This window comes from Fukomys damarensis, unplaced genomic scaffold, assembly GCF_012274545.1.
Source record: "Fukomys damarensis isolate Sample0158 unplaced genomic scaffold, DMR_v1.0_HiC HiC_scaffold_118, whole genome shotgun sequence".
NCBI classification, from domain to species: domain Eukaryota; kingdom Metazoa; phylum Chordata; class Mammalia; order Rodentia; family Bathyergidae; genus Fukomys; species Fukomys damarensis.
In genome coordinates this window covers 127,421-139,025 of record NW_022901030.1, presented here as the reverse complement: position 1 = coordinate 139,025, position 11,605 = coordinate 127,421, and the positions used below count along the sequence as shown (strand labels likewise).

Here is an 11,605-nt window from a genome sequence, read left to right as displayed (position 1 = left end):
CCCAGACAGAGCCCTGGAGCTCTGGAAGGTCCGAAAACCCCAGCAGGACAAAGTGCCTCACAGTGGAAACATTGCCTCTTGCATGCATCCCTTCAGGTGTCATCTGTGGGAAGAATTCAGACAGAAGTTGAAGTTATTTCTCTCTGGTTAGCTTTTGTTATATAAAACAAAGCTGTTTTTCCCAATTTCTCAATTCTCTGTAAGATCAAAACATATGACTTTTATGAGCTATGAATTTTTAGTGAATGATATTTTTTCTTTTTTATGTATATTCATAAGTAAATTTTATGTACTTGTCTGCTTTTGTTCACTTATGCTTGTTTTTGAGAAGGAAGCATTTCTCTTGACATTTTCACAGGAACACTCAAAAATGCAAAATTTTAATTTTGCTCAGTTACAGTAATAATTCCATTCTATTTGTTGTTCTTGTCAATGTCCATTTCGTTATTCTTAATTAAAAATTGATCCCACTGCACAGTAATATTTTGAGATATTGAAAGTAATTTCAGGAAGTATATATTTATAATTTTTAAGTGATGTGGGATAAGGCAATCCCTATTTTTAGCTTTAATATTCAGAATTTATTATTTAAAAAGATATCAACTGACTTCCCAATATTATAATATGATATGTAATCTTTAATATTTTTCATAACTGTGTAAAAATTATGAAATCCTAACACGTACATTTCTTAGTCTTTGCAGTCAAGTTTGGCTTGTTGCTAAAGAACTGGAATGGTATGAAATAATTAAGATTGTTTTCCTCCCCACAGAAGGTCAAGAGTAAAGAAGCAGTCTCTCTATTGAAAAAAACAGTGGTAAAATACAAGTTGCAGATGTTTGCTCTGAACAAAGCCTGTTTATAAAACCAACATCAGCCCCAGTTCATCTCTGCGATTTCTTTCTGAAATCATCCACATTCTCACTAACATCCTCAGTACTGCTCTCTACAGAGCGCATTTATTCATTCAGTCTGACCCATCACATGTGTCTGTAAGTTCCCACACAAGCACGTTGCCCTGTGATTATGTATTTATGCTTTATTTATCTCTATGCCTTTGTTAGAGTTTCTTTGGATATACACCGTACACGCTTTCCATATAACACACAGTATATTTGCTCCGTAGAACTTGAAATTTTGACTTTTAGAATAAATTTCAAATCAGTCAAATCATTTGCTTCTTGTAAGCCTTGTGTACGTGTGTGTGTGTGGGGGAAGTGACTATGTAGAACTGATGATATATTTTCGAGTTTTGTTCTTGTTTTGAATTTTTATTCTCATTAGTAGGTGTTTTGCTGAACATAACGATCAGGCTATCGGTAGGATGTGGCATAAGTCATTCAGTCTTGAATAAATAACTGCTGTCCTTGTTGTAAATACTAGCTATGAAGTTTCCAGTGTCCCTTATTTCCTTTCCCTACCCTTCCCACTTCCCCTAAACCTTTAGTCCTTTTCTTCCTATTTTACTTTATCAGTTATACTATTTGGATCTCATTTCACTTTTAGTTTTTTAAGCCAGAGAAACTATTCGGGAAATAAGGGATAAGGAAAAATATGAGAAAAGAAAAGGAAAACATGGAAATAAAGTCTTTGTAAATAGGAGACGATGAGGGGGTGAAGGGAGGGCAGGGATATGGGGAAAAATGAGAACCAAGATCTGATGTAAAGGTACAGGAACCTAATGATGAATTTAACTCTACTGCATACGTAAAGAGTACCAATAAACTCAATTAAATCTCCATTATTTTGACTAAAACACAAAAGGGCTAGCACACCGCACACTGGAGACACAGGCCAACCATGGGCTACGAAGGATAACAGGGAAGGGAGGATTTCATTCTCAAAGTGCAGAGAGAAATGAAGGAGCAACGCTGCATTCCAGCCTGGGGAGTCCTGAGAGGTTTCCGTGATTGGCAATGGAAATAGAGTAGTATTTGTTATTCCTCCTGAAATGTTAAATATCAAAGTAGCCAGGATTCTTTGTTTCTTCTGTAGTTATGCAATTAATGAAAATTGTGATATTAACATGTAAAAAATGTTCTTACCACAACTCCAAGGAAGACAAATTTATATAATAAGGGTCATTATGAAATACGATTTCAAGCCTTTAAATCTATACCATGGAGATATATTTTAAAGTAGCATGCTAAAATTACAAGCATATATGCTCCTATGTAATTAAATCCAATATTAAGAATGGACAATAATGAAAACTTGACTGAATCATCAGTTTATTGGATATTACCCTGCTCATATATCCCTCATTCATTTCTCTAACCCTTGTTCTCAAAATTTCCTAAACAATTCCTCTTTTCCTTGATCTCTTTCTCTAAGGACCTTTGCTGTGCTGTATGTTACCCTCCCATTCAAGTAGACGTATACATTTACCAAGGAAATTACATCAGTTCCTAAAACAGATATTAATATTTTAAAAACACAGGAGCGTAGTTGCACATCAACTGAAATCACTATTTTTGTTTTTTCTATTTAACGAAAGGACCTCAAATTTCGATTTGAAAATATAACAGCAATGTTATATTCAATAAAATCTTGTGTAAAAATATGTAAAATAATGTTGTAATGACCGAAGTCTATTTAAATTGTAGCCATATTCTAAACATGACCTTGCCAAAATAATTTCCACAAATCCTTCAAATTTCTCACTCGTTTCTGTCACTGTTGAAAACTTTAGAAATTTCTGTATCCTTTTACAGTAAATAGCATTAGATATTTAAGGTAAATTCAAACCTTGTGTTTTAATTAAATACTTCCTGTTTATTTTAGTTACATCGCCTTTGAAACAATGGTTTGGTGTAGATATTTTTACATTAACAAAAGCATCACTGTGTAGAGAGAGTATACTCTGATTAAATTCATGAAATTAAATAAAAGTAGTTATTGGGACATGCATTTCAGAAAGATTTATTTCTCCAGGGCAGATGTCTCTAAATGTAACACTGAAAACATGTTAATAGTTCTCTAAAATTTTATTTCGTTTTTCGCAAATATTACCTCTGAAGAAGCAGGAGTGGGCTGGGGATTTATCTCAGTGGTTTGCCACCGTCTCACAAGCACAAGGGCTGGAGTTCCAACCCAGGCACAGAAAAAGAGAAAAAGCAGAGGGAGTAACTTTGACAGCATTGTATTTCCACCTCTTCAGTAATGTCCACTCAATATTTTTTGCTCCTCTGTTAAAGGTAGCTCTGGTTTCATAAGATAAAATCTTTACCTCTAATGCATGTAAAATGCTTAAGTAGGTGTTTCCCACATTTTATTCACTTAATAAATATTAACCCAAAAAGGTTATCAAGCGGTGGTGATAATAGTGTTTACTATCGTAGCTTTTTAGACTAAAAGAGATTTTATGTTTTGTTCTCATTCCGTCTAATAATATCAAATATTAGAACAGTTTTGAGATAAGCTAATCAAGGAAGTATTCCTTTTAAAATTATTTCTGTAATTTCATCTTTTTGCTAATGTTAAAAGTGAAAGATCTTGTAAAAATAAATTTCATGTTTGTCAGAAGTACCTCGGGCTTATATGTCTGGAATTAGGTTAATTTCTTACCTTTGTTGACTGGTGAAAGACAGAGATTGATCAAGAAGCTGGAGTTTTCATTAAACCTAGGACTCTGCCTGTACTTGTGGCCTAGGGTCCCCTCCTTCTGACGCACCGTCTAGTCAGAGCAGCGTTCTTTAAGTAGGAAACCTTCTGTCCAGGGGTGCACGCCCCGCCCAGGGCACATCCCAAAGGCAGGGCGCGGCTGGTCCTGCCCCTCAAGCCCTCAGTGTCACAGCCAGGGCTGTCTTCCTCTACCACTCTCTATAATTTTTCTCTGTTCATTTCTGTGGTTGAAAGTATTAAAAATCTATGAGTCCAGATTACACATGATGCAGACTGGGATCATCTAATAGAAAGTCACTTAGACAATGCCATGAAGTATCAGGACTTGCTAGATTGCTATGAATCCAAATAAATTGGTCAATTTTCCCATTAACTTTCTTCAATTGTTGCAGTGTAGAATTTCAACTGGTTGCTGTTAGAGTTCCTGGTCAAGCACCTCTTCAGGCTGATTAAAAAATAATAAAATAGAATTTTGTAAATAAAATAGCTTTCTGCAGACACCCCACACAAACACACAGACTCAAACTCAAAAAATTCAGTGGAAGAGAATATTAGACACATCTGCAGCAGCCTGGGATGTGCACACAAATTAAAGATTAAAGTTTAGAGAAATGAAAGATTATATTTTTGAAACATACTTAGTAGTCATATCTATGTATAAATAAGATATATATATATATATATATATACCTTACAATTTTGAATAATGTTATGATTAATTTATTTTAATTCTAGATATTAAAGTATATATGCAGTATTGATTTATTTTATTTGCATTTTAATAATTGTCCATGATGACAATCATCTTTAATGTGATTATTTAACTCATATATATATATGTATATATATATGTTTTTATTAAATTATGTATATCATCTATTCAATCCCATCATATATTTTAGTCTATTTCTTTTCATGCTGGTGTTTTTAGGGAGATCTCTATGTGGCCCACATATATTTATTTTGATGGATATGTGATTTGCTAATATTTTATTGACTGTGTAGTTTGTATTTTCATTCTGTTAAGAATATTACCATAGAATAAAATGATTTAATATCGATGAAATAAAAAGTGCATGTTTGATTTCATGGATTGTTGCTTTTGGTGATGTATGAATGTAGAATCCCTGTCTCTGTTGACAAATACTTTTCATATATTATCTTGTAGCAAGGGTATGCTTTAACATTCTATTATTACATCAAAGATGCATATTTGAGTTTCTCAAGGTATGAGTTGGGGTTTGGAGTTTGATATTTGCTTGTATTCAAGTGTTCAAGCTCTCCAGTGTCATGCATTTTAAAAGAACATATTCTCTTCTTCCAAAAACCTATGCACCTTTCCAACAAACATGAGTCCAAGCTTCCCAAAGGACAGGAAAGATGAACTCAGAAAATGGTAAAGTAAGGTACGCGTGCCAACTACACTCTTTAGGATTAAGATGCACTGTATATATGTTTATTTGTCAATTCCCCATAATGAAGCAATCTGTTATATATAACAAATAGGAATTAATATTTTTTACAACCTAGAATGATATAGACATAAAGCAATTGCAGGGTGTTTGAGAAACCCTAAGCAAGCTCATGAGAAGAACATTAGTGAGCTGTTTTCGTGAAGAACCCTTCCCTATGGTCTGAGCTGCATGGAAGAGATTCACCAGGCCTCCACGGGCTGGAAGGCAGGTGGCTTCCTTATGACTATTGGAGAAGGCACAGAAACTTCAAGAAGAACCAAGGGTTACCATTTCCAACATTAGCATCATAAATAATGGCGACCTCAGTGTAAATAAATAAGCAAAGCTGGTATTGCTTCTACTGCACAGACTCCACAATCTTTGAAACAGATTAGAAAAGACATTTACTAGGGATTTGGGGGGAAAGAGAGAATGAAAATGGCTATTCAGTCATATGTGTTGTGATATGGAAGATCATGTGCAACTTCAAGTCTGCACACACTCATGTAAGAGCCCAGAGAACTCTTGGGTTGACCATGGTGAGCTTTTAAAGGCAGAAAGCAAAACCTAGCACAAAGTTGTAATAAATTAATGACATTTGAATACATTGGCCAAATCAACCACGGATTCATCAGTAAATGGTAAAAATTTTGCTGGCTTAGGACAGTACCATTGTGTGACCACCAAATCACCGTGGACCATTGTGGGTAGTATGTGAAGTGAGTCATTTAAACATAAATAAAAATTCCAACCCTCCCCCCCACAAAAGTATCAGGCACATCACACTGAAAAGCAAAGCAATTCTCTTAAAATTAGTTCGAGCAAATTACTAAACAAATAAATGACAACACCAAAAATTTCAGGGTTAGAATAGAATCCAGCGTTGCTATAGCACATTAGGTGAATTGTTTATTTATCTCTTATCAAAGTCTTCAGAAACTAAATTAAGAAGAAAGTGTGAGTTACACAGAGAACAAACTTAATAACTTCAACATTATCCTTGTTGCTGGGAGTCCTGCCCTATAAGATACACGAGACAAGCCAGGCATGGTGGTGCATGCCTGTAATCCCAGCCCTTGGGAGGCTGAGGCAGGAGGATCGCTATGAGTTCGAGACTAGCCTGGGCTACATAGTGAGTTCCAGGTCAGTCTGAACTACATAGTGAGACCCTGTCTCAAAAAGCCAGAGTGGAAAAAAAAAAAAAAAGAAAGATATACGAGACAGTCTTTAAATTGAAAGGTGGTGACAACAAATATCAACTAAAAGTTACTGAAGCAATGATCCCTGGTGAAGATCACTTCCAGGATAATTATAAAGTGTAATGCATATATTTTTTCCTATTTCCCTTTTAAATCACTTCAATTCAGGGAGTTAAAACAGCAATTAAAAATCAGTGACTTAACACTCTATTTCACATATATCACAAGACACATTGAAAGAATTAAAATTGCTGTAAGAAACAATTAGGGGTCTCAGACATGTAGGTAAATTTCTAGATTGATATTACACCAAAAATGACCTACAAAATATGACATATAATATTTACATTGACCTGCAGCAAGAAATTGAAACAACACTCAGCCTTCATGAGTGAACCAAATGCCGAATGGCTGCACTATTGTTTATTTTATTCTTGTTTTCCAGGTTTTTATTCCACTGATGTTTGATTGTAGAACAAATGCATTGCATTGGATTTTGCTTAGTATTTTTCTTCTTTTTATGTATTTTAAACTTTCCTGATGTGCAAATTTAGTTTATTAATAACAGACATTTTACATTTCTACTATCACTTAGCTCTATATATTTCCATTTAAACAATACTTAGTATGTTCTATAAAATTTAATACAGTGTATTTTACTTTTTAATCACTAAGAATTTTATGTCACTCATAGATTATTAAGAACCATGCTATTTGTGTTCAAGTATTTGGAGAATGTTCTGTTATTGTGATCTATTTAATGTAAATGGGGCACATAAAATCTAAAAGAATTCATTTTAGAAGTTGTATAGCATCTAATATTTCTATTAAATAAGACTTCATTTAATAATTTAAGATTCAACCTCAACAAATTAGGAAAGTATAATGCAGTCAGGCAAATTAAGCAGAAGGAAAAAAATTTAAAAACAGAAACAATTGAGAGTTTATAAACTGAAAGATTAAAAACCTTGTCATCTGTAAACTTCAAAACATTATGTATTTTCTGAGGACTGAAAAGGAAGCAGAGACAAGTCACAACTAATATAGCTCAGAAATAAAGGCAACTATAAACATCAGAATCCAAAGTCATTGTGAGGGGAATATTAAAGAGATCTGTGACAACACAGAGGTATACTGACTAGACAAAAATGGATTCTTTAAAATTCACAAACTATTATCCTTTCTGAAAATAAAATGGATCATTTCTGTAGTGCTCTTATTAGAGCAACCGAGTTTGTAAACAACATGAAGCCCAAAATTTAGGGGATTTCCTGGAATTGGTGTGGTTAACAAGCCAGAGTAGACCCTGCATGTTTAATTAGTTTCCTGAGAATGTGGCCTGACGTCCAGGGTCCCTTCTGCTCCTGCAGTCTTCTCTCCAATTCCCTACCCATCGTCTCAAAAGGAGAATGCTACAAGCAGCTGCCTGAACAAGAAACAAACCTGGAAGTAATATTGAACACCCCTGCAGTGGGTTCCCATCTTACACAGACGCTGTAGAGACCGTGGGGAGAACAGGAGATGCAGATGCAGAGACTTAGAGAGAAAGCTGGGTCTTGCCCTGATCTAAGCTTCGCTGGGTACCAAGGACCCGCTGTGTTTATTCATTACAAGGATGGGAAGGAGGGGAGCAGCATATGCTTCTTGGAGATAATGAGTATTGCATGGAGGGCCTTAAAAGGGAGGCACTAGCATATCTTGCTGAAGAGAACAAACAGATAATTCAGAGGAAAAGAATTTAGTTTGAGTCAAGCTGACTTTGGCAGTAAATTATCTCAGCAGGGCCCTGCCACTGCCTGGACTAGGACTTGGGTCTTGGTAGAAGCCATTAGCAGAGGAGCTGTGCTCACCCATCCTACTGTCTAACACGCCCATCTGAGTCACATAAAGCTTTGGTCAGACCCCTATATAATGCAGCAGAATTATGGAGAGCCAAGTAGGCTGTGCCTCTTGCAGCCTGATTATATGGGGCAGGGATGTCTGCTACAGAGTCGTTTCCACGGTGCTATGTGATGTGCGGAATCATCCCAGATCAGAAGCTGGCAACAACGTAGCCCTTCCAGGACTATCGCTAAAGGAGACAGGTGAAGAGTGCACACCCAGGCTCAGAAACATCAAACAAGTCAGCATAGGAGCTAAATTTTGAATAAGAATTAATTTTTAGAGTGGTTGTTTTTAGATCAAAATATATCTGTATGTGTTTTATTTACTATTTTTAACATATCTTCCATTTAGAAAGATTGCAGACACATATGGAGATGAATTATGTGATTGTAATATATGTTTACATAGTAACAGTCTCTGCAGTATAACTGAATCCATTGAATCATTAATGCCAATAGTTCTTTTGAGAATGGTTATTACACAAAACAATTATAGAATTGTTAATGGGATTATTTATGATTTGGTGACACTTTGATAATTCTTATACAGAAAAATCTCTCAACCTTACAAAGTTTAATATGGAAAAACTGCTTTACTGTGAAGACAGGCAAGATAAAGAAGAGAAGATAGATATCTTTTGAAATTTTTTATATATACATGGAAAGCCAAAGACAGATAACGTAAAGAACAGAAAATAGATATCTTTTGTAAATTCTTTATATATATATATACACAGAAAGCAAGTCCTGAAAACTCATGTTTTCCACAAATTATTTGAACACTAATCTTCTCAGTGCCATTATGACATCCTTATTCCTTAGACTATAAATCATGGGATTAAACATGGGAGTCACAATAGTATAGAAAACAGAAAGCACTTTATCAGTTCCTGAGGATCGGCTGGATTTTGGTCTTAAATATGCAATAATGGCTGATCCAAAGAATAAGATCACAACCGCAAGATGAGAGGAACAGGTAGAGAAGGCTTTGGACCGACTTGTGGCTGATGGCAATTTCAGGACTGTGGAGAGGATTTTACTATAGGAGATTAGGATTAGTAGAAATGGAAGAGAGACAAAAAACACAGCAACCATGTAGACCATCAGTTGATTCACCAACGTGTCCCCACAGGCCAGCTGAAGCAGTGGGGGGATGTCACAGAAGAAGTGGTTGATTTGGTTGGAGCCACAGAAGGAGAGAGAGAAAATCTGGAATGTCTGCCCTATCTGGACCGGAATGCTGCTGATCCAGGATCCAATGACCAGCTTGGTGCAGGCCTTGCGGTTCATGACAAGAGGATAGTGTAGAGGGTTGCAGATGGCCATGTAGTGGTCGTAGGCCATCACGGTCAGAAGGAAACACTCGGTGGCTCCCAATATAAGGACCCAGCACATTTGTGCAGCACAAGCAACTACAGAGATGGCTCTTCTCTGGGTCGCAAGGTTCATGAGCATCCTGGGTAGAGTCACTGACACATAACAGATTTTCAAAAAGGAGAAATTGCCAAGGAAAAAGTACATGGGTTTCTGGAGAGAAGGTTCCAGTTTTGTTATTAGAATGATGGTTCCATTTCCCAACAACACAATTACATAGATGTGAAAGAACAATCCAAACAGAAACCACTGGAGGTGAGGAATATTGCCGAATCCCAAAAGAACAAATCCCATCTGGTCAGTGAGATTTCCTTCTGGTGGGTTTGCTGGGCTTTTCATCTGTGAAGGGAGTAAACTCAGTACACATTTTCTTTTTTCTTTTACTACTGAAATAGACACCTATTCTCTAAAGGAATAAGCTCGCTCACCTCATTTTCATGATCTTTATCATTTTTACCACTGTAAGAAGTTTACTCTTCATTTACAACAAACTTTGCTAATTTAGGTGCTGATCATTGCTCTATGCATTTTCTCAAAATTTCTTTTGAATCATTTAGTTTGCCTTCGGAGTAACTTAGGACCAACTGGATCACGGTGTATGAAACACAGACAGTGGAAAAATGGGCAATCACTAAAGATAAGTCCATGGGTTTGTCAGATCACGTCAAGTTTAACTTACTGTACATTTGGAAATCATACTGTAATTCTCCGTGAATTCTCATTACTGTGCCTCATCAGCACTGTATCAAGGAACATGTCCTCTGGTGCATTTTTTACTTTTCTTAAAATTCACATAAAGCAATATAAAATTGTATATACTAAATAAGAATATCATCGTATTTTAATACATGCATATGTTACATGATTGCAAATATGGACAACGGACATATTTATTTCCTAAAACTTTTATTATTTTGTTGTGATGCAAATTTCCAAAATGCTTTGAGTTTTGTGAAATGAACATTTTTCTTTGCTTCTTTCAACTCCCCATTTCTTCCCATTATTTGAGATGAGGATAATTTTCTTTATCATATAATTCATAATCACAAGTAATTAAAAATATTGAAAAAATTGGGAAAATATTTAGTGACACAATTATGTTTTGGCCTTGTAAAAAGTAGAGAGTATAATAGGGCATTTTCAGTGCAAATAGCCTGGAAAGTTCAGTGCAGATGGAAGCAATAAAGAGGGTGATCAGGAGGAACCAAGAGGCCCAGGGAGGCCAGGGGTAAGGTGGGTGTGAGTGTGGGTCCGGTGGAGAGAGGGGTACTGGCAATCAAGTTAAACCCAGTGCTGCCTGCTGTGTATACCACAGTCTTCGTTTTCCCCCTCTGTCACCTCTCTGGGTAAACAATTATAAGCTCACTCCTTATTAGAAATAAACATATTGACGCTAACAATGACTTGACAAACGCTCAGAAGTTTATGATAAAAATAGAACAAAATATTCTTTATTTATGTGAGTATGAAGCCTCTTTACTTGTAAGAAAAGGTATTTTACATTTCTTGTTTTTCTTATTTGTCAGAATTAGGTGACATTTTTTGTGAAAATGCCATTGATCAATATGGAAGTGATCATTAATTAGTGATGGTTCTATAGTTTAATTATCTGCATTATATAAGAAAGTAAGTCATTAGCCCCCAGGGTTGTGATTAATTGCTTAGAAAAATTTTACTTAGTATTATTATTATTGTGTTGTACTTTTGGCAATTCATTTTTCTGAAGTTTCCTTTTACCAGGGATAGGACTCTGGTTAGTGAAGTGAACTATTTCGATTAAAAAATGAAGATTCCTGGTACAGGTTTTCTGGTTTCACAGCCCCGAGAGCAAATGCCTTCTTAGGTATTGTACTCTGTAGAGGTGTGCCTGGCTCATTGCTGATTGCAGCCTTGCATTTTTTTTCTCCACCCTGGCTTTGCCCATGAAACCCAGAGTGTTCATAGGGTCCTGGGGAACAGGACAATCTTCCAGCGATGCCCCAGCCTTTGAGTGTTGCTTCAATTTACAGAATGCCCCAGTTCCATAGTCAACGTAGCTACAAATTAAGTCAACAACTACACAACACTCAGG

General features: G+C 35.9%; 2 protein-coding genes across 2 annotated transcripts in view; both read right to left on the bottom strand.

Moving 5' to 3' along the window:
* LOC104864887 (olfactory receptor 10AG1) overlaps positions 1 to 103 on the bottom strand; it is a 957-nt gene extending 854 nt beyond the window's left edge. Inside the window, exon 1 of the mRNA XM_033760602.1 lies at positions 1 to 103. This exon is cut by the window's left edge and continues 854 nt beyond it. Within this exon, the coding sequence (XP_033616493.1) occupies positions 1 to 103 (103 nt within the window).
* Positions 104 to 8,931: 8,828 nt separating this feature from the next.
* Positions 8,932 to 9,849, bottom strand: LOC104864847 (olfactory receptor 10AG1). The gene has a single exon (XM_010628068.2). It carries the CDS (start codon positions 9,826 to 9,828, stop codon positions 8,932 to 8,934), a length of 897 nt encoding a protein of 298 aa, XP_010626370.1. The 5' UTR covers positions 9,829 to 9,849.
* Between the last annotated feature and the right edge of the window lie 1,756 nt (positions 9,850 to 11,605).

What these genes read in the sequence shown, in the direction of transcription:
- LOC104864847 (XM_010628068.2), bottom strand. Translation starts at nt 9,828, where the DNA reads ATGGGATTTGTTCTTTTGGGATTCGGCAATATTCCTCACCTCCAGTGG.